At 46.5% G+C, this 23,012-nt stretch overlaps 1 protein-coding gene across 1 annotated transcript in view; it reads right to left on the reverse strand.

Moving 5' to 3' along the window:
• The window catches only part of LOC135809210 (Fanconi anemia group D2 protein-like), a 62,946-nt gene that overhangs the window by 20,876 nt on the left and 19,058 nt on the right, over nt 1-23,012 (reverse strand). Inside the window, exons 15-38 of the mRNA XM_065322500.1 lie at nt 22,811-22,945; nt 22,293-22,424; nt 20,653-20,952; nt 19,357-19,476; nt 19,055-19,128; nt 18,427-18,555; nt 17,809-17,918; nt 17,134-17,249; nt 14,330-14,438; nt 13,896-14,046; nt 13,626-13,680; nt 13,119-13,243; nt 12,707-12,788; nt 10,948-11,064; nt 9,806-9,937; nt 8,000-8,133; nt 7,621-7,731; nt 7,245-7,372; nt 5,345-5,432; nt 4,805-4,924; nt 3,192-3,285; nt 2,222-2,293; nt 1,698-1,736; nt 1,081-1,155 (exon numbers count right to left, since the gene is read on the reverse strand). Coding sequence (XP_065178572.1) covers nt 1,081-1,155; nt 1,698-1,736; nt 2,222-2,293; nt 3,192-3,285; nt 4,805-4,924; nt 5,345-5,432; nt 7,245-7,372; nt 7,621-7,731; nt 8,000-8,133; nt 9,806-9,937; nt 10,948-11,064; nt 12,707-12,788; nt 13,119-13,243; nt 13,626-13,680; nt 13,896-14,046; nt 14,330-14,438; nt 17,134-17,249; nt 17,809-17,918; nt 18,427-18,555; nt 19,055-19,128; nt 19,357-19,476; nt 20,653-20,952; nt 22,293-22,424; nt 22,811-22,945 — 2,748 coding nt within the window. The remainder of the gene's footprint in view (nt 1-1,080; nt 1,156-1,697; nt 1,737-2,221; nt 2,294-3,191; nt 3,286-4,804; nt 4,925-5,344; nt 5,433-7,244; nt 7,373-7,620; nt 7,732-7,999; nt 8,134-9,805; nt 9,938-10,947; nt 11,065-12,706; nt 12,789-13,118; nt 13,244-13,625; nt 13,681-13,895; nt 14,047-14,329; nt 14,439-17,133; nt 17,250-17,808; nt 17,919-18,426; nt 18,556-19,054; nt 19,129-19,356; nt 19,477-20,652; nt 20,953-22,292; nt 22,425-22,810; nt 22,946-23,012) is intronic.

Raw genomic sequence — 23,012 nt, forward strand, 5'->3', positions numbered from 1 at the left:
CTGCTGTGCAACACATACAAAACACTGTACCTCACACGTAACGGTGCTAGTTTTTCTGGGAAACTTCGGCATGGTTGTGTCAGCTTTCAAGCACAGTCGGTGTGAATGTCAAGACGTGTGAGAAAGAATCACAGGAGAATTTCCAAGCATCTCCCCATTGCCTGTATGCTGGAGACAGCACATTACACACAGACCTTGTTTATCTGGGCGGTTCGGGACTGGGCACCGCCCGGTACTTTGAAATGTCCCTAACTCTGAATCACATGCATTTTGACCGGGAAGGGCCATACATATGGCATATGGCGTCGCAATTTCCACAAAAATTGACAAAAGAGTAGTAATATTTCCACTGAAAAGCGTGCCCGGTAGACCGAAGTGTCCGGACAACCGAGGTACGAGTGTTTATATGCAATATAACCCGGGTTCCTCTTTCACACCTCCACAACGCACACGGTGCACATATGCACCTGTACTAGCACACGGTGCACACATGCACACAACTGTTGCCTCTACCCATGCACTGCTTATATGCCTGCTATGTTGCTGCTGTTCTTCACTTCACTTTCTGTCTTCGTAGAGTTCCCTTGTTTTGTTACTAAATAGTGGTAGCGACTCTGGCGATAGTTATGAGAAAGTTGATTGATCCCAACAGTCAAGTGTGAAGTCAGGTTGGCGGGACAAGCGCGGGCTCCCGTGTTGGGAGCAACCAACTGTGTTTTGTTACTTGCGGTGCAATTCAAGTGTAGTAACTTATTGGCGTAGGTGTGTGCGGGCCTTCATCTGCACTGTTGCGATTTTCAAACGCAACATATGGGTGTCAGGTGTTTCAGAAGTGTGAGATCAGCAGCTCTGAAGAAGAGCTGTCTGAGTCAGTAACAGTCATAAGTCTTACTGATGTCATAATATGTACGCTCTATTCGTGCATGCACGATGTAAATGAGCGGCTTTGCCAGCTTGCTACACACGCATAAATACATCGCACACAGATATGAAAGCTTCGACATTTGGGGAAATGACCCGGTCGGCCAACACAAAACATTGTGATCATCTGTTTCGATCTGATTTTAAGTAAACACTAACCTTGCTAACTCTGAAGGTAGAGTCCAAGACAGGCATGCCCAGGCGCAAGAACGTCTCCACAAACATTCTCCCATACTGCAAAACACACCCATAGACAAGCACACATGCATGCACGGACACACACACACACAAATAGGGGACGCGACTCAAAGTGTGAAAGAGAGAAAGAACAAAGCACAGGCGAGACCAACACCGTTCTTCAGTACTGGATCGGGTGAACAGAACATTCAAATTACAGGCACGGTGATGAAAACATGACACAATGGCTACACCACATCAACTCAGGCAAAGAACAACACAAGAAACTGTGCACTATATTGCCAGGAGATGATGTGCACAAGCAGAGATGGTCAGCAACCAGGACACTGAGCTTGCATATGTGATGCAAAGTATTGAGAAGGTATGCCGACCGTATAGATGTGCCAAGTGAAATCAAACTTTCGGCTTTCCACAAACCAACTTTCATGAGTTCCAAGTGGGAAATGCACAATGGTCATTGAATGGCAATGCAATGGGATCAGAGTCAACATACGAATATCACGCACACAGATGACAGAGTGCACGAAAGAAACAATCCCGCAAGAATCCAATAAACAACGTTGGACAATAAGATTTACCTTCAAAGCATTGCCAAGGACTGGACGAACATCAAATGCCTATCATCACAAGAAAAAGAACACACAAAGTGACCAAGCCATCAGATGCAAACAGGGACCTCGCGCAATTAGCTGTGCACTGGAGAAGCACGCTCAATACATTTCATCCCCCCGAGCAGTTTGGAAATCTGCACTCAGTACTGCTGCACGGGGCTTATGCGTGTCTGGTATGGAGGGCAGTGATTGGCCATCACCATGTCGTTCATGATTATGGGTTCTACCCGTTGCCTCGTTGACCGATGCTTTGGCATTTTGAAACAGAAAATTCGCAAAAGCAACTGCTACTCACTACAGTATTAATCAGAGATTCAGCATGCAATGTGGCCTTTTCAATAACTCGTTCCAAAATCACACACACGCACACACACACGCACACACACGCACACACACACACGCACACACACACGCACACGCACACACACACACACACACACACACACACACACACACACACACACACACACACACACACACACTCAAAGTACCTTCACAAGGTTAATCAAGATGTAGAAGACACCAACAAAGAGCTGCAACTTGGTGAGCTGCTCACGTTTCACCTGCAATACACAGAGAATCACAAAACAGCTAGGAATGGATGGTGCAAGCCAGCAAGCCAAATATAACACGATGACTCAAAGATAATACATCTTCCGGGATGAGTCTGCATAGAGTTGCTGTACTAGTCAGCCTGGTCCAGTGTGTAATACACTGAAAATCCTACGCAGCTTTCTTCTGGCCCAATGTGCACTAGTAAACCAGAGTGTGTGTGTGTGTGTGTGTGTCCCATATGGTGCAGTGGTATGTGCAGTCGATTTCCAATCGGGTTCAATTCCCGACGATTATGGTTGCACACGTCTTTCTTCTCTTTCTCCTTCTCCTAGCTCTTCTTTCATTCTTCTGGGTGGATACCAACAGCCAGTGTATGCCAGAGTATGTGGTGTGGTGTGTGTGTAAAAAAATAAAAAAAACTGGCCAGAAAAAGTCACTTCAATCAGCTGTGTGGTGGATACCAGGCTAAAAATAGTGGCGGTCAGTTCATCAGCCTTGCAAGCGGTTGAATGGTGTAATCCCAGCATAAGTTGCTATGTCTAACATAGCTGTTCGCTATCATCGCTTCCACGATGGGCAGGTCTGAGGTCTGAGGTGTGTGTGTGTGTGTGTGTGTGTGTGTGTGTGTGTGTGTGTGTGTGTGTGTGTGTGTGTGTGTGTGTGTGTGTGAGTGTGTACGGTACACGCCGAGTAGACTTCAAGAAAAGATCAATATTTCCACATAAACATGAACTGCAGCGACAAAAGTCTTTTCAGCACAAGACTATGTTTTATACGGCACATTGCATTTGCTGCTTTTCTTGTGTAGGCAGTTGTTTGCAGCATGTAATTCCACTCATCGCGGCAGTCCTTATGTCCACGAGCACATTAGATTGCCACCAAAGAAAGAGACACTGGCAGACCCACCTCCATGGCATCAGCAGCTCTAGGCGCTGGCTGGGAACGCAGCAGGGCAACAAGCTCATGGAGCAAGCATCGATAGAACGACGGGAAAGACAACCTGGGACAACAGTGAACAAACCCGGGCCCAGGTACAATCACCACCAATTTGTTAAGCGACCTTTCCTTTGTTAAATCTCGCTACCATCGGATACGGCTAGTTGAAAAGTGACTGCCTTCCACTAGCACTACAGCTGTACATACAAACGCTCCATTTAATGCATGACCCACTAGACCATAAATATGTTGTCACGGGGGTTGGACTACAGCGAGGCTCAATACAATCCGGGTGTCGTAAGTTAATAGCGCCCGGTGCCATGTAGTCTCAGACCAGCAAACACCGCGCTTTACACTGGTGCAACGTGCCAGCTTACTCACAAGCCTGGATTTCATTGAGCACAGGTGTACATATTATACTACGTACTGGGGTGGAGAGTGAAATACGATCTACGGAATGAAACATTCCGGACTGCGCGGCCTTAGCACTACCGACACTGGGCTGTGCAGTGGACAGCGCTCTGCCTTATCCATCGGTTGGACTCTACACTCGCCACCGCTGTAGGCTGCATTCTGTGCACACTGCTGCATAGAATGGCGTGCATGACTCATATCAATACTGGGATATGAAACATCTTTTCAACAGGTACATGCTTACAATAGTACAGTGGAGCTCACCTACATATAGTACATACAGTACAATACAGTGCATACAGTACATACAGTGCATACAGTACAATACAGTACCCTGATAGGCATATACTTGCTTAGTGCATGTACAGCCATTGTCTGGGGTACAGCTGCCTTGCCTAATAATTAGGGGTGAAAGTTCGCACTGAGATCCCGAGTTCGAGTACTCTGATTTTCTCCGATTGTATATTTGAGTATTCTTGATATCCTAAAAGTCGCACACCAAGGGCCTTAAAAAATCACATGGTGCAACCCTGATTGAACCAATTGGCAGTCCTTTTCTCGAGTGTATTGGTTGGTGGGTCTTTTGGGCTCTCTCTACTCATGTACAAATGCTCACCACACACTCTGCACATCAATGATCTGCTGACTGCTGCTCTGAAACTGCAGACTTCTGTGGTAAATGCATGTACCATGCATGAGCGAGTACTCTGATTTATTCCGAGTACGATTATATTTGAAAAATCCAAACGAGTTTTCGAATATTTGGTATAATTGTTTCACCCCTACTAATAATGGAATATGTTTTTCTGATTGTCCGCAAAATCCAACGCAGCCACTTACACATCTAGGACACTTCACTTCTCAACTCCAAGCTCCAAAACGGTCTCTTCACTGCGATTCGAATTAAAATTAAGATTTACATTACAGTGAAAAAGGAGAAGGACAAAATGTTACGAGTTATGACTAACTGTCCACCAACATTACAATGTAAAAATTGGAGTTTGGAGTTGAGAAGTGAAGTTTCCTAAATGAAGCATGTTTGGATAAGAAACACCCCAGATACTAAGTACATATTTTCCTGTTCCCCATGGTGGTACAGGTCTTATCAGAGAGCTGCACTGTACTGAGTAGTGAGTACTGGCTCACTGTGTGACCACGGTAACCATTACCTGTTCAACGTAGGGTAGAGGGATGTCTGGTGTATGTCCTCGGAAAGTAGCTCTGGTGCTGCCTTGCCGGCTATCGTCTCCATGACTGACAGCGGGTCTTCAGCACATGTTATGTGTAACCTAGTCACACACACGCACACACACACACACACACACACACACACACACACACACACACACGCACACACACACACACACACAAGCACACAGAGCATGCACGCATGCGCATGCGTGTGCACACACACTTACACACTTACACACACACACACACATGTACAGACACAGACACACACAAACACACACGGCGAGTGTTAGACCATTGAGAAACTACTGGGAATAAAAGCAACAATGGTCTCCCAGAGTGCTACAAGGCAGGAACTCGGGTGTTGCAAACAAATTGAAAAATCATCCAGTTCACAACGAGAAGAGAGAGAGAGAGAGAGAGAGAGAGAGAGAGAGAGAGAGAGAGAGAGAGAGAGAGAGAGAGAGAGAGAGAGAGAGGAGTGGAAAGTGCCATATGGTGTAAACACAAGTACTTACTTCAACAAGAACACCAGAGACTCGTTCGCCTTCGTGGACTTCTTTTCCGACGGCCACTCCTTTTGCAAAAAAGAGCCAGCAACCTCACCTAGAGTAGTAATAGACCAAGACAAACATACATGCAACCAGTATACATGTAACCAGTATCACACCACCGAGTGACTGGGAGACAACATTCGTACAAGCAACCATGAAGCACCATGACAGGAATAGGAAGAAAAACAGGAACCGGAACAAGAAGAACATGTTTACAGTCTAGGACCATCTCCATATGGCCTTTGGCTAGAGATGCACACCAGGTTTTTATACTTCCTCCGCGTCATCGAAATTGTCGCAGTTTGACTAGTGACTTGTCACTTGTTACTGACAACTCCATAAGCTAAGCCATTCAAAACTTATTACACAGTATGATAGTCTGAAGACTAGTGTAACGTTCCAGGACAGCTGGACTGAGAGTTTTCATGCAGAGATGAAGTCCTCGTCGTCGCTGATGTCAATGGACGCAAAAATATCGTTCTGAAATATTTCAAGGAAGGTTGAAAGTTGGTCGCGCCTCATCTCAAACGCTTTGACTTTCTCCACAGGACCAAGAGCTGCTATGCTTGTCGTCTGCTAGCTCTGGATGATTTCTACTTCACCACCAACGAAGCCTAGTAAGAATACACGATCGTTGCGAGGTCGGTTGATTACCGTCGGTGGAATCACCTCGATCTTGAAATGAACTTTTTTTAGCCGTGGCATGCCCATTTATTTTAGCTGTGTGGTCACAGCTCATGCAGGTAAGTGTACTATCACGTCCAGAGCGCCCTCTTTTTCAGCATCACTGGTATACCATGGCCCGCTACGGCACCTGCGCGTGCATCACTAGCACTACGTGTAGAGTCTACACAGCTCTTGCAGGTTCAATCATGTACTGAGTGTCTCAGCCAGAGCGACAAATTTTATCGCTGTTGCAAGCATTTAGTTTGCTGACCCTCGATGTTTCTCCAAGCGCTGCCACTTGTTCCACGAAGTCATTCTCACCCCAGCTAAGGTAAAACAGTGATGAGGCTTGAGTGAATGGCCATCAGCACGAGAAATGTGCAGGCTGCAACGCCTGACTGATCTCAGCGAGTCGATATTACCATCGCAGCGACATCAGCGAAGAAATTGCGTCTAGTTCAAAAATTCCAGCTTCCAATAACAGAAAATAGACCTTTGCCGTCACCCTTTACTGATGACTATCGCCTATGTCGAATTCCTTGCCTCTGGTACGAGTGCTGGAGAGTAAATACCCCGTTTTATATCAAAAGTCAAACTGCGACAATTTCGATGACGCGGAGGAAGTAAAATATAAGTTTCCGTGCATGGCACGGTAAGTGAAGTTACCAACCCACCAACAATTACATTCCGAACATAATTTGCACGTACTTGCCATAGCGCATCACGTGCCCGTGCAGAACACGCACTCCGAACTCCCGCGCTCCGACACGGGACCGCGCGGAGCATGCGCATTACTCCAGCTCTCGATGCTGTTTCTTAGCTGTGTCATCCAACATTTTTTTCTGGCTATCTAGGGTGATCAGTTTCTTTGTTGGTAAGACCGTGTGCATTAGTAGCACATCTCGAAATCTTGCACCTGTCATGGTGTTGCATTATTTCTCAGTCCAAATACCACATGCATGACCCATATCATGGACATTTGCTGGTGTTCACCAAGACAAACAGAGCTTGAGAGAGGGTCGCTCTCATGCTACAATGCTTCACACATTCATGTGAATTTCTACCACACACACAAACATCCTCTCACATAATATGTATAAACACACACACACACACCCACACACACACACCCACACCCACACCCACACCCACCCACACCCGCACACACACACACACCCACACACATGTACACACTTACTTAGCTCCGCTGATAATGCAGTAGTATCCACTTCGTCACGCAGAACCTGGAGCTGCTGACAGAGTAGTGTTGCTGTGCTGAGATCCGGGAGAGTGGTGCTGAAGTTCTGCAAGTACTGGAATGATTGACTGCACGCAGGGACACAGAGTCGAACAAAACAAATTTTACATCACAAGCAGCAGGAACACATATACGCTGCATACACTGCACAGTTCATGAAGGGTGATGGTGAGTCCAATGCAGCGGCAGAAAGGAAAGTGAGACGCACACGTCACGGCTATCGCTCACCTCTTTGCTGGGGCCGTTTTTCACAAAGCATTATCATTTATCAAGTCACCGATATCACAATACGAGCAGCACATGTACCGGTATATACCTGGCTAGGAAGCTGAGGTGCTGACTTTTCTTGCTCTCACCAATGTCCAGTCGAGCGGCAAAGGCACGATAGATGTCACGTCGCACCACCTTTAGACTAGATAAGCCATTCCTAGAGGGAGATAGATATAAACATAGAGAGAGAGAGAGAGAGATCAGATGGAGAAAAAGATGAACTCACCAGTCACATACTGGACACTCTGCAGTGTCTGAGAGCAAACTAGGCTGTTTTCAACACGCAGAATACCCCTCTCTCCCCCCCCCCCCCCATACTGGACATAGGCCCGCACATACTCAACATAAAGAGTGTGATCACAGTAACTGGAGAGTACTGCAGCCACAAGGTCAACACCTGACAAAACAAGCACGTAACAACGTACCATGAAAGCAGAATGGTGATGATCTTCATGATCTGCCGATATATCTCGCGCACGGTTTTGCTCTCTCCACAATCCATCAGCTCGGCAAAGCTTGCATCGTCCAGGTCGTCATCACCATTACCATCGTTTAGTTTCTGTTGTGAGAAAAACACAAGTACATTAGCAGCTAACTAACTACAATTTCAAAGAACACTAACACTTCCTGACAAAATAACTAAACTGAAACTCTACGTGATATTCCCCCTCTCCAATGATGATCAGAGATCAAAGCAGTGAAGAAGTTTAAAAAATAACGTTATCTCCCAAAACATGGTAAATGAATCTGGCTAGGAATAGGATCATATTAACCGTTCATGGCAAGATTATAACTTATTACAGTACCAAGCGGCCATAGAAGAGCACATGTTCAACTCGTTATCTCTTTTCTACACTCGCTTGCTTCAAAATACATGCGCTCATAAAGCAACAGGACGTGTTTAGAGACTGCCGCGGGAAACGTTATAGGGCTTGAAAGTGATGACGTCAAAAACGGCCAGGGAGTAGTAAGTTGACATCAGACTTCTATTTTGGATCCACTAAGGTGTGACTTTGCTATTGCCTCCAGGGATCGATTTATCCGGGTTCGCATCGCAGTTTGCGAATCAAAATTCACTGGCTGCGATTCGCTTTTCGTTTTTTATCGCCCAAAACTGCGATGCACTACAAAGACCAGTTGTGTGCAGTCTACATGCGACTGTTGTACACACTGCTGACTAGGGAGTAGTATTTTACTACTCCAACCAACTGCCAACTGGCCTGTCCTGCTCAGTCCGCGCGGGGGTCGCGGATCGCGCTCTTTCGATTTTGGACACTGCACTAGCACTACACTGGTCGTACATGACTGCACAGTCTGCAGTGTTCTGAACTTTTGTACACGGCGGTGACTTTTCCTGATGTTCTCCTTTCTTCTTTCACCGTGTCAAGCTCAGTTTGTTTCTGTTCGACAAGACACAGTTGAAGTAGATGGTTCTTAGTCTCATGTAGCCAACATGTCAGTGAATCTGATCAGTGGTTCACTGTCCAGAAGAGGGACAAAGAACTGGACGCGCCAGGAATGTCGATTCGTTTCGATGAAGAAAAGGAGAAAAGCGAAAATCGATGCGCTTTGCACGAAATGTCACGATCGTTTGAGCGCTTTCCTGAGGTTTCTTTGTCGAAGGAAACAGTGGAACTGCCCTGTTGAAGGACATTGTGTTGTGAAGAACTCGAAGTCGGATGGACGCTGAACATGTAACGTGCCCAAGCGAAAACTCTAACGTAAATATTCAGGTCGAACATTCGCTTGGAAAAGCAAATAGCAACTGCAGCTATTGTCCTCTTCTGTACGAAATCCTGCTATTGTACAGCTATACATGTAAACTTTTGATGAAGGAAAACTGCTAATCAATACTGGGAGTTGCTAGTCAATTGTAAAACTGTGTAGCAGTGACTGCTATGCAAAAAAATCAAAGTAAATCGATCCCTGGCCTCAGTATGTGGGTGCATAGCAACCCACTCATGTCGTATGCAGGGGTGACTTTTACTTCGCCACCAGTTGTAACCACGCCCCCAGTAGCCAAATCAGTCAGTTTCACTGGTAACATCACCTTGCTGTGAGTAAGACGGCTTGAAATGTGCTTGGATCCATACAAAAACTGGATCCAAGTGGACCCAATTTTTGAATTTTTGAAATTGTTGCTATGCTGTGACGTAGCACTTTCAAGCCCTATTAGCAAGGGCAGCTAACACTAGCATGACAAGTGATGTGCAATCAAGCACCATCCATACCTGTAAGAACTCATGTGCCCATTCAACATGCTCACACAACCAGGGTAGCATGTCCAATACACGACGAGCAACTTCAGCCGGCTTGAAGCGCTGCAGCAGTGTGAACCCTGACGGCGGAGTGCGATGCTTGGCCTTCGGAAAAAGGAGGAAGCAAGAATGTGTACCATGATCTAAGCTAACAGACTGTTATGATCCATACGTGTATGTACAGTCTATATCCAGCCCACTGATAATGGTGCAGAGCCACTCCGTTTTATGTGTCTATCAGCACTGCTTGTTGTACTGTAGTGCATTATCATACTACTAGTACTACGCATTCGTTCCTCATGTTGTATTCACGTCAGCTGACGTCTGATGCGCGTAGTCGCGTACACTGCTTTCATTCCTCATGTTGTATTCACGTCTGATGCGCGTAGTCGCGTACACTGCTTTCACTTCTCATGTTGTATTCACGTCTGATGCGCGTAGTCGCGTACACTGCTTTCGCGCGATCTTTTGATTTGAATGTTTTGAATCTCCGCTTCTGCTTCGAGAGAAGCAGAACTTGCCTTTGTACTGGAAGATGATTTCGATAAGAGTCAGAGTAAAACATTATAATACAGTCTTCTTAAACAATGAGTCGTGTGCTATCCGGAGGCATGTTCGAGTAAGAACAGTGTATGTATCATTGAGCTAGCAGTATACTGATTAACTAATACTGATCAAAAATTATAGCATAGAATGGTAAGATCTTTGATAGCCTGGACATTCCGCGTAGAAATATACTGTAAAGCGACAAACTTTCGCGGCGCGCAAATTTAGCGTTTTCATAAATTGGGCTGATTCAAGATGAGAAACTTTTGCGATTCTATCTCTTCAGTCGGATCTGTACTGTCTACAATCAATGTACAGAGAGGTTTGCGGCGATATATTTAATCTCTAGCGAAAGTTTCTCACTTTACAGTAACAGCTACACATTACTTACAATCACGCCCGTGCACACCGGTTTACAAGAGGAGAACACACATGTACACCGACACAGACATACACACACAAACCTTCAGGGGAGCATACATTGAGGCAGACATATAAAGTTGGATTACAAACACAAACCTGCAGGGGAGTATACACCAACACAGATATACAAACACACACACACACACCTTCAGGAAAGATCCACGCGCAGACACTGTTGCTGGTAGGATATGGTTGAGTTTCCGCCGCAAGTCGGACAGCAAGAGCAACAGCTGCGGTGGTTGCATGGAAATGACTTCAACAGTCTACAGTGGAGCACAAACAAACACAGTAAGTCATGTTTACAATGAGAGCAGGTGAGCGTGCTTTGCATGCACCAACAACAACAAAGAAACACAAAAATTAAGGAAGAAACGATTACACCGATTACTCGGAACTTTAACGGTAAATACTCGAAAAGAAGAAATGGGGCCAAACTAAAAAAGGTGTGGTTCGACTAACATGGACATTTTTTTACGGGCGGATTTTTAAAAAAATATATTTTTAGTACATGTAAATACACTGTACTGCCTTTAGACACCCAGTACATCGGCATTATTACGCAGTGTTATGCCATACATGTTGTATAAAGGGATCACCTTAATCTGGAACGAGGCAATCACTCTCAACCGGACGGTCACTTCAAAATAAGTCTCGACAGTCTGCCGGTGGTCGTATCGAGTAGACTCTACTACCAGCACAAGGCAGCAGTCGTACCACTCACTGCACTGCACTGCAGTACAACTACAAGTCAAGTCCAAAAGGAGCCGCCTGCGTCCGCAGACTCACGCTGCACAGCACGTGGACGTATTCAGTCCACGTACGTCAGTCACACGACAGCCCGCCGAAAAGAAAGTTACGGTCGGGTGAGTCGAACCACAGACTTTTTTCAGTGTGGCCTGGATAATTGTTTCACAGAGGTCTAGCCAGGATGTTATGCCAGCCGGCCAACGTTCTAGTGAAAATGCATCGTTCTGAAAGCTGCGCCCCCAGACCCCCGCCATCAGTCACATATCCACACAGACACACACACACCACTACAAATCTTTCATTGCAGCTTGCATCTCCTTTCGCTTCGTCCAATTATGGACATTCATCAGGCAGTTGTGACAATGTGATTATAGGTAAATTAACAAAATATGAAAAAGGAAGCAAACAGCTACATGAGCATGGATCATATGTTCACCATCGCCATGTCTGCAGTGTACATTGGTCATCTGACAAGACCCAGCCTAGCCACGAATGGTCCACGATATGACAGTCCAGAGTCTGTAGCTGTCAGTGTCACAGCCGTGTACGCCACCGGAAGCAGCGAACCATGACCCGACCTGTTACATTACCTACGCCTACGGATATGGGTTGTACTCCACCATCTCGACTCAAGTGCTAGTGCAGTGCACTACAGTCTACATGCGTGACCTCAAGTGGGTGACTGCGTGACCTCAAGAGTTGAGTGCATGCAGTACGCCGTACTGTACGGGATCTACGCAAGTACAGTGCACTAGTGCAGTGCCAGTGCAGTTCAGTGGAAGTTTTCGCTGCTGCCGTGCCGGTCGTTCTGTTTCCACGATTATTCGGACATTGTAGTGGCAGAAACTGGACCTATTTTCGACAGCTGACAGTGGTCGACTCTTACCTTGGCGGATGATAGTGGGCTTGGTGACATGATTGAAAGAAATATGATCCCCGAACACAGCATGCTACAAATACTTGTACTTGTAGAAACTGAAAATTTCTCTAAATCTCAATTGTTTGCCAGCCGGCCAAAATAACCCTTGGAGCTGTCTCAGCCGGCAGGTCGCCCTCCCAGCCGGCATTCTGCCGGCTGAGCCGGCTTTGGCTAGGTCACTGGTTTCATCTCTACACAAAACGCATGCATACAGCCCTGGACTCCCTTCACCTCCTGACCTTCGTGTGCATCTGGGAGTCCAGCTCTTTCTTTGTGATGCAGGTGTGCTGTATGAGGCAAAATACATCCATGTCTAACTCCCTGCAGCACGAAGCAAACACAAACACCCACCCACACGCGCGAGCGCACGTGTACACACACACACACACACACACACACGTACACACACACACACACACACGTACACACACACACACACACACAGAGAACACCATGGTCTACTATATCAATGAGTTGAACAGAACAGCAGTGAGTAAAATCTTGCAACCGGGCAGACACCACTTCTCCAACCACCATTGCTCTCCCGGGCAGAACCATTTCTCCAACCACCATTGCTCTCCCGGGAACACATAATTTGCGTAACAATTACTTCGCAGTAAATGCAGCGGACAGCCCAATAACGTTACTCACCTCACACATGCCTGGTAATGAGACAAAAGACAAGTGCCAGGCGGAAGGGTAGGTGTTGAGGAGGACGAAGTGGCAGCTGCGGCAATGGAGGAGGGCACCGAAGCCGCAATGGAGCCATCAAGGTCCTGTTGTGCACGGTAGTACACAAATAAAAAAAGAACCAAAGCAGAGCAGTAAGGACAACTAAGGAGTGTGCCCAGGACTTTGTCTCTCTGTGTGCCGTGTGTCCATATGAACTTTGCAAGACAAAAAAAGCTGAGGTAATGTTAGGTATCATCATGTTGCTGTTGCAGGCACAATGGACGTATTCTTGCACCAAGCTACATGTACAAACACAAAGAGACAGTTTGCAAGAAGGAAAACAAAGACAACACAAATAGAGAATAAATCAAAGAAGTTGGTCACCTGCCGCACCACTGATGAGGAAGTTCAGCTGTGGCACAAAGCAACACCCTCACAAGAAAAAAACAAAATGCATAAACACAATGTCATGTAGATCGCACCCACCTGTTGTGACAAGACGTCGTCAGATTTGGCGGCTGCATCATCTGCTGCTTTCTTCCTACACATTGCACAGCCAACAAACACACAACGCACAAGCCCTGTACATCAACGATTACTCGTAGCTGAAGCAAATAGAAGGTAGACACGACCAGCCAAGGGACATGCATTCGGCAGCAAATTGAACCCAAGTCACACAGCATTCGTGATGGCCTTTTGACATTAGCTAGAACCGTATATGCCCCGTGAATGGCAATGCCAATGGTCAGTGCTTACTTTTTCGTGGGTTTCCTGCCTCGCTTGCCGCCACCGCTACCTGCACTCCCGGTCCCGTTTGCTGCGGCAATGCTACTGATGACATCACCGACTGATTTGACTGCTATGTCCTCATCAAACACAGCCAGCGGAGGTACAAATGACGGTGTCACTGCAACAGGAAACAAAGCACACATGGCATATTATATACACAGTGAGGGTACTCAATCTGCGGACAGAACTGTTTCGTCCCTTGTGGACTCATCAGCGCAGTGAGGATATGTAGAGTGCCATAACAGGTTGTACCTCAGTGACTCTAAGTGCAGAAATGTCCTCCTTGGCCCATGCAGGGCTCCCAACATTTGCCCAGTCTCTAGCCCTCGACCATTAAATCCAGCTATACGAAATGTACCCCACGTACAAAGCAGACCCAGGCTGCAGCAACACACACGCACCGGCCAAGCATCGCTCCAGAACTTGCTCCAAATGCGTGATGTTCTGCAAACGCTGCACAACTTTCCCCTTCATTTCACCATCTTCCTGAGTAGCAAACGCATTGATTATCTGCAATCATACACATCAAAAAGAAGACGGAACGGCCAAAATTGTGAATACACCCCTGCCTTTTGTTGTGATCTTAACCCTTTCAGCCCTGACCGGAAAATCACCTCCCACTGGGCCAAAAATGGCAATTTTTGAAAATGCATATTCTGGTCCAAAATTGATTGGAGATGTTGGGTATGGACATATGCACTGTGAATCCAAAGAAATTTTGTAGGATTTCATTGTACGAGACTCATAACACCATATTTAGATATGCAACTTTTGGCAATTTTTCCTCAAAATTCATTCAATTTGGGCAATTGGCGACAAAGATCAGACAAGCAATGGCAAGCAGTGCTATAACTGGTCAGTGTTGACTTCAGAATGGAGAAATGTCATATAACATGCTTGATATGATCCTGGTGTTCTACGGCAACCTAGACTAGAGTACAGCAACTCGTTATATACGGCGCTTGCATCATATGCGACTTCGCGATCCAGAATGGGTCTTTCTTTTTCTTGGGAGCCTCGTAAAGCTTGAATCCTCCAGCAGCCCTACCTACTTCAAGACAAAACCATATGATGGACAGTGAGTATGCCGAGTAGCTGGAGTAGCAACCATATCAACTGCATCAGCTATAATAGCAGCCGGTGCAGTGGCAGCGGTTGGCTCACTGTGTTCGGCGCATCCAAGGGTGATTCATCTCTGGCCGCACGCGTACGTACGTACGCGGCACAGGTAAAGTCATATTGATGGAGAATGCAATGCTGCTCATTCTCTGATTTGGACACTCACTGGCAAGACAATCCAGCTATCTAAATAGTCTGAAGCATTCCCTAAACAGCCGAGTGCATACTGCGTACCGGTGTACGTACGCATGAAAATTCAAGAAACAATCGGCTGCGCAATTTCTGATAGTGATTCAAAATTGCACAATTATTGACTATTCTGGATTATTCTGGATTCATATTAGATAGCAATCTCCATCCTGTAGGTGCCTGGCTCTGTACTAAACATACAATACTTACATGTATGCACATCTCTATTGTGATCTGCATGCATGCCTGACCAGTACACTTGACTTCAAATTCAAATATTTTCAAAAATCTGACCTTCAAATTTGATCGCAGTTTACTTGAGGAACTTCAGCAAACGGGCTCACGACAGATAGTTCCTGCTCAGAACACCATGCCTAGTTGTCAGAGACTTCAGCATCGCTTTCCAAATCTCTTTGGTGTCCAGCATCCCCTGCGTCCGAGTCAGCTGCGATCTTTTGAATAGCAGCAAATTCGTAATCCTCAGAAGACGACTCCGACACAATTTCGCTGTCTCCAGAATCATCCTCAGAGTCATTACCCGCCTCACACTGCTTCACAGGACTCCTTCCATCGACACAGAGTAGTTGAGCTACTTACCTTGCCGAGAAACAGCAGGGCAAGATCACGAAAACGAACTTTGAGCAAAACAATTTATTTGAACGATATGCCAAAAATACGCACTTCAAACTCGATGCTCGCGGCTGTTCTGCTGTGCAGACTGGCCACATAAGCTGCGTACACGTCGATCAGGGCCTTCAGCCCACTGAGGAACAGTTCCAGGCCCCACTGATGTTGAGGCATCAGTACAAACGCGACATACACTGAGGACGTATATATACGTCGTCAGTGGGGCAGGTGCACACGTCATGACGTATATATACGTCGACAGTGGTGAAAGGGTTAACAGTCACAATCATTTGTAGAATACCGTAAAGTACCGTTGATCCGCACCTTGTCTAATTTCTGCCTGTGAAGCGACGTCGGCGTATTCAACGACATATGATGTTCAACTGACGCAGGTACTGCTGTACACAATACGTGCGAGTGCAGGATGTGCACAATCCAGCATGCCAGGTCTGATCTTCTGCTTTGTTGTACATCGTACTGCACTTGAACGACTTGATCTAATTCCCGCCCCCTGCCGAAAACGGATCAACGGTACTTTACGGTAATAACAAGAGTAGATAAACAAGAGTGTGCAACTCCCGAATGGGTTGGCCCACAGTGGAAATTATTGTTGACGTAATCTTTTCTACGACGCACGCACTGCGAGTCTTTCGGGAAGTTTTGCCTCGCTCACTTGGCCGGGCAAAACATTACAAGGTCGGTGCCAAGCACGTGGTCTTACACTGCTCTGCAGCAAAATGTGCGTGCTACTGAAAAAGGTGATGTCAACAATAATTTCCACCGTGGGCCGGGGTATCTGCAGATTGTGCAGGAGAGTTACGGAGTTGCACACTCTTGCTTGTCTACTTCTGAAGTACTCTTGATAATAAAATTTAATATAGACCTTCGTGAAGACACCTCTAACTATGGCCGGGAGACCCCGGTCAAAGTCCAATACAACCAGCAAACTTCCCTGTGGTTATTGCTAAGGAAGGCAACTCATTATTGGAGTATAACTGGCTGCAACACGTTTGTCTGGATTGGAGTTTATTTGCTCTGTTGTCGCACCTTCCATGTTTCGTGAGTCAGCAGTGAAGATATAACACCTTTTCCAGTCCACAACAAATAGCTCCCAGCAATTATGAGCAGCTGTCTCAAGCTGGACTTCGGAACAGCAAAGTCCCATCAACAACATAATTATACGAGTCGTATGCATCGGGCTGGATGCAAATTCTTTCTATCATTGCCAACACACAACATGTCTAGTCAAGATGAGGGTATAGGACCGTACCTCACGGCACCAGTTAATAGCCAGCAGAAGACTGGCACAGATTCTCAGCTTCTGCTCCGTTGGCAGGGAAGGGAACTTCTGCATGACACTTTCCGTGCAGAGGACGAGCGGACAGCCTGTAGGACAGACAAGACAGCATGGATGTCAGAATACCGCTTGCTGCTGACGTAGGACATGCACACATGTCGTATTATCCCCATTACTAGAACATGCAGTCTCTAAATAGTAGTACAGATCTGACTCCCTCTGAAAAGGGAAAGTATCGTACTCTCTTGGTGTATCTACTGGAGAGTCACTGGATCCTGTAGGTATGTTATCGTCACTGCCCCCTCCCCGAAGACAGTTGTTCTTGGTTCTCAATCGTTACCCCCCCCCCCCCCCCTGCCGTCACACCTTGGTACGAGCAAGAGCAAAGCACACTACGAACAATACAGAACAGGATGGTTTACAGAGAGTGCACCTTGAACAATACAGAACAGGATGGTTTACAGAGAGTGCACCTTGAACATTACAGAACAGGATGGTTTCCAGAGAGTGCACCTTGAACATTACAGAACAGGATGGTTTCCAGAGAGTGCACCTTGAACATTACAGAACAGGATGGTTTACAGAGAGTGCACCTTGAACATTACAGAACAGGATGGGTTACAGAGTGCAAAGTGCTCATTGACTCACCAAGCAAAGCGTCAATTCCTTCCAGACTCTGCGAATGCTGCATCTTCTCACACTGCTGAAGCAATGAGAAATGCGAGGGCATGCTGATCAGAGATGATGTGGGGCATGCCCTGTACGTCACACAAGCACGCACACATGTACACACACACACGTCCACACACGCGTGCACCCACGGCAATAGAAAGAACATGTAGGTGCTGCAAGCGCCGTGACCAATCAGTCAACAGCTTGGCAGGAATACGGCATTCAGCTACTGTCTGCACTGAGCTATTATTGATTAGCAATGCAACCTTTGTAAAGGACACATTGCCTAGCCTTCCTAGCTGTACGCTGGGCTGAAAGCTGTTAATGTCTAACCAGTGTGCATGATCGGTGTACTCCTCTCAATGTGTTCATAATTACTGGTATTGCCAGTGCTTCCCCCAGAGATGGCTGTGTAATCAAAAGCCAAACTAGGGATATTGTCAACTAACCAGCAGCACAAGCTCATCACAACAATGGCAACAGCAGCCAAAGTAACAGCAGCAGCAGCAGCAGCAGCAGCAACAACAACAAAACAACAAAAGTGCTTCAAATGTTATTCTAGCTTGCTCCAGAGATTCTTAACTTGCGACGTACTGGTCTGACATTCGAGCAGACAGACTAGGTGCTGGCACCTTGGCCAAGAGTGGCATTAGATTCACAGCCACGCTTCCATCATCTCCAACATCGAGGTTGTAAGCAAGTCCCAGTTCCAATGGTGACGCTCTACAGAACAGTTGGCAAGAATGAATAAAACAAAAGCCACACGCTCGGAGCTACTTACTTACGAATCAAACAGCCTGGACTCGTGTAAAAGAATCCAATCTAGGAGATGTTCACGAGACCCTAAGCCAGACCTGACCCATTGACTCCTTTTATATGAAACAAACCAGTCAGCACCACGACTCTAGGTTATCGCACCGCCATTGGAAAAAAAAGTATTCCTTTGTACAGCTGTTTCGATCATACAAATCTCATGCTTGTTCACGTTCAAATTCAAACATGCAGCATTGCCACACAAGCAAATGCAATGCCAGTGTGTGCCCCCTCCCCACGTCCAAAGCCAGTCAGTAACCACTGCACTTCACAAGCCTGAGCAAGCAAGAGTGGGACTGAGTGTGAAAGAAAAGTACATCTCCTATCGCAGCCATGCATGGTACGACACATACACATGTACATCTGCTATCACATCCATGCATGGTACGACACATACACATGTACTCACTGTGGTAAGGCACTTTCTGATTCCATCAGGAATGCATCTTGAAAGTCAGCTACAACACAGTCGGCAATCCACGTCTACAGTACACACAGGACAGCACAAGTCATACCACAGAGAGATGCGGCCAGAGAGGCTCCATCAGGGATAGAACAAAAAGCGAATACTGCAGCACCAACCTACTACAATGCCAATTGGCAATGAGCACTTTTCCTTTCGTATCCATACTCTTCTAAGCCCAAAGTAAAATGCAGGTACATGTCTCTGGCACGTGCCCTGCGAATCCTCATCATTGCATACGTACGTACCAGTATTTTCATGTCCAGTCGTCCACGGCAAACTATTGCCGTTAGCTCATCATAAAAGAGAGATGCAGCCAGTGGGTGTTGCACACAGTTACTCCGCACCATATCCAGCAACGCAACAGTCTGCAGTTAGCCAGAAACACAGTCCAATGCCACAATCGTATTACAGTCAGACCTCGCTTATCCGGTCCACTTTTATCCGGATCCCTCGCCATCCGGAAGAAAATTGTTGGTTACCGATTTCCAGGATATGTCATGCGCACATACAGTATGTGTGTTCGATTATCCGGTTCCCTCGCCTATCCGGATATTTTTTTGTGGAAAACGGATGTGTGCGGTTAAGCGAGGTCAGACTGTACCAAGGCTTGCACTGCCACCACAGGATACACATAGAGAAGCGCATCGATGCTTACATTCATCTAAAATTCACCATGGTCACGGTTCACACCTCACCAAATGAAATGAAGTAGAATAGCAAAACCTCATCCTATATTATAAAAGGCACCAACATACTGCAAGACGAAAGCGTTATCGGCAACACTTTGCTTGCCTCCTGCCCCAACATCGGTAGGAGAGTGAAACTCATCTACTCCTTACAGAGTATTAAATGTAGATCATAAGCGAGGATTTTTGTTTCTGTATTATCTGATCGTTGAGTCCCAGAAAACAAGCCGGTGCAACTTTTCTTTCCTCAAACACAGTACAGTCGTCCCTCTCTAATCCGGCACCTTTTGCTACGGCATTTTCTGCTGGATGAACGAGGGTGCTGGATTAAGAAATCCTGCCCTCTGACCCCGCCCTACCCAATTACATGCATGTATCATACGTCAAAACGCAGGGTTTTTCCGTGTCGACCCCAGTATTTGGTGCACGGCTTTATATTCTCAACTTTTCTCCAGGAATATACACAGTGATAAAGTAAAACAGAGAACATGTTCACATGTATACGTACTCTTGCACACACACGCACAGTCGATTTACGACTGCCGGATTATGAAATCAAACTACGTGCAGTTTGAGCGATTCGTTTCAAAAAGTCACTGCCGGAGGCGGAATTCAAGTGCCGGATTAAGATGTAGGAATTGAACGAAAAAATCGGTTTTGTCAGAAAGTGTGCCGGTTGGGAAGGGTTCCGGATAAACAAGTGCCGGATTAGAGAGGGACGACTGTATAACCATTTCAGTCTGTTTCAGGAAATCTATAAAGGATATACTGTACTGTGTTTTGCACGAGAATCCTTTTCATACGCACAGTGACACACATGGTAAGCTGACAAGGCCACTTGACCTTTGAACTTACCTGCTCATACGTCTGACCAGAGAGTGTTGACGGCTGACTACTCGTCTCCGTATTGGTCATGGCTGCTTCCGTCTCGCCAGGTCGAGCTGCGGCCATGGCACTGATCACAGACACAGCACCGATGATGCCCATTCTCTTGTAGCGCAGCTTGCTGTTAGTCAGCTGCTTGCGAATGATGATGTGCATGTCGTCAGCCACGTGGCCAGCGTCGCAGTCGCCGCAGAACGCCAGCTGAGAGAGCAGCGTAAACAGCCGCCGCAGCTGTGTCACAGACAGATTCTCCAGGTAGTCCAGCATTCCCTGCCACCAAGAGAGCAGCGAGTGGAAGAAAAACACAAAGAATGAAAAGACATGGAACAGGATCGGAGCCTGTTCAGAAACACAGCAAATTACATGCAACAATGGAACACCTGGCCTAACTGCCACGTAATTTGCACAATGCCGAGAAACAATGCTACAGACAACTTCAAGTTGAGGTAAATCTTCACAGGGCAACGTTGTTATATGCAAATCCTGACCCGTGAGAAGGCAGTGTTGTGCTCCATTGCATGTTCTTAGTGTTTGGGCCTTACAGCCATGCCAGCCTATTCAGTAGGACAGATCTAACTTCTTACTTGAACTACACTGTCAACAAGTACTAGTAGCTGCTCAATCAAAGCATGAGTGATTCCACTAGTACACATACTTCTGCTTGTGCAGATATGTACACCATCAGTGCAGCTCAACACAGATATGTACACCATCAGTGCAGCTCAACACAGATATGTACACCATCAGTGCAGCTCAACACAGATATGTACACCATCAGTGCAGCTCAACACAGATATGTACACCATCAGTGCAGCTCAACACAGATATGTACACTGTCAGTGCAGCTCAACACAGATATGTACACCGTCAGTGCAGTTCACACACAGATATGTACACCGTCAGTGCAGCTCAACACAGATATGTACACCATCAGTGCAGCTCAACACAGATATGTACACCATCAGTGCAGCTCAACACAGATATGTTGCGAGTATGATTTACGCACGTTGTTGTATTCGGTTCTTGTCTCGCAGAGTCCAATGTCTGATGTCAAATTTGGTCTAAGTGTGTGTGTGTGTGTGTGTGTGTGTGTGTGTGTGTGTGTGTGTGTGTGTGTGTGTGTGTGTGTGTGTGTGTGTGTGAGTATGATGTGATGTGTGACGCTTATGGTATGTGGTGATGCAAGAGTACGCGGTGTCAGAGTGTGAGAGTGACTGTCAAGTGAATGTCGTGCATGCGGAGTGCTAGTTTGGTCTGGGAATGAGAGTGATGTGTGATTTGTCCGTGGTCTGGTTGTTTTGGTCTTGGTCATGTGTTCTGTACGTATTGTTCCCTGATTGGTTGTCCGGATTTGTTTCCGCTTTATTACTGCTTGTTCTTGGTTGTTTTTTCGTGTCTTTTCCCGTTGTCTTTTTGTCGAGTCTTGTTTTCGCCTTTCTCCTCCTGCGCCCTTGTTGAGAAGTGAAGTTATTTGAAACCAACAGAACGGTGTGTTGTTGTTTGGCGGGGGCCAGGGGGAGAAGGCCATACCACAAACCTTTTTGGTTTCAGATTATGTACACGGCCGGTTCAGCTCAACACGTTACAGAAACATGACACAGGATAGTCACCTTGAGAAAGACTACGAATGGTGACACGGACATGGGCTGTGTGTCCACTAGAGAAGAAAGGACACTGAGTGCTGCGTCCACCTCGTGTGACTGACCGCCACCAACATGAGTAACGAGAGCACCGATGACTTCCTGAACACAACAAACCGAGATGAGCAGAGGGGAACAGGATACTGCACCTTCAATTTCATGGTTGAAAATGATTGTCTTACCTCAAAGGGCAGGGGGGGGGGGGGGGGATGTTCATTATATACAATCATACCGGGTCATACCCTCAAACTTGAAAATGGCACCTTTCAGTAGCTGCCTCTGTTCGATGTTCCCGCAGCACTAGTACACACACACACACACACACACACACACACACACACACACATACGCGCACGCACACACATACGTGCATACACACCCACGCGCACACACGCGCGCGCATACCCACAAACACGTACACATATGCGCGTGCGCGCGCACACACACACACACGTACACACACACGGATGCAATGGTGCTAAACTTGCCTGCTGGTGGAAGATAGCAAAGTTGAGGAATACTTGCTGGTACAATGTCTCAGCAAATGTGGCAACAGCATCATTCATGGACCGGAGAAGTGACTCAGCAATGGACACGATGGAGGAGAAATACTCTTGCAATGCCTGCAGAGCACAGTTTCAAATGTAACAAGTGGACATCAAGTGCAGCTGGGATTAACGAAATCCGAAA

Source organism: Sycon ciliatum, chromosome 2 (assembly GCF_964019385.1).
Source record: "Sycon ciliatum chromosome 2, ocSycCili1.1, whole genome shotgun sequence".
In the NCBI taxonomy this organism is placed as follows: domain Eukaryota; kingdom Metazoa; phylum Porifera; class Calcarea; order Leucosolenida; family Sycettidae; genus Sycon; species Sycon ciliatum.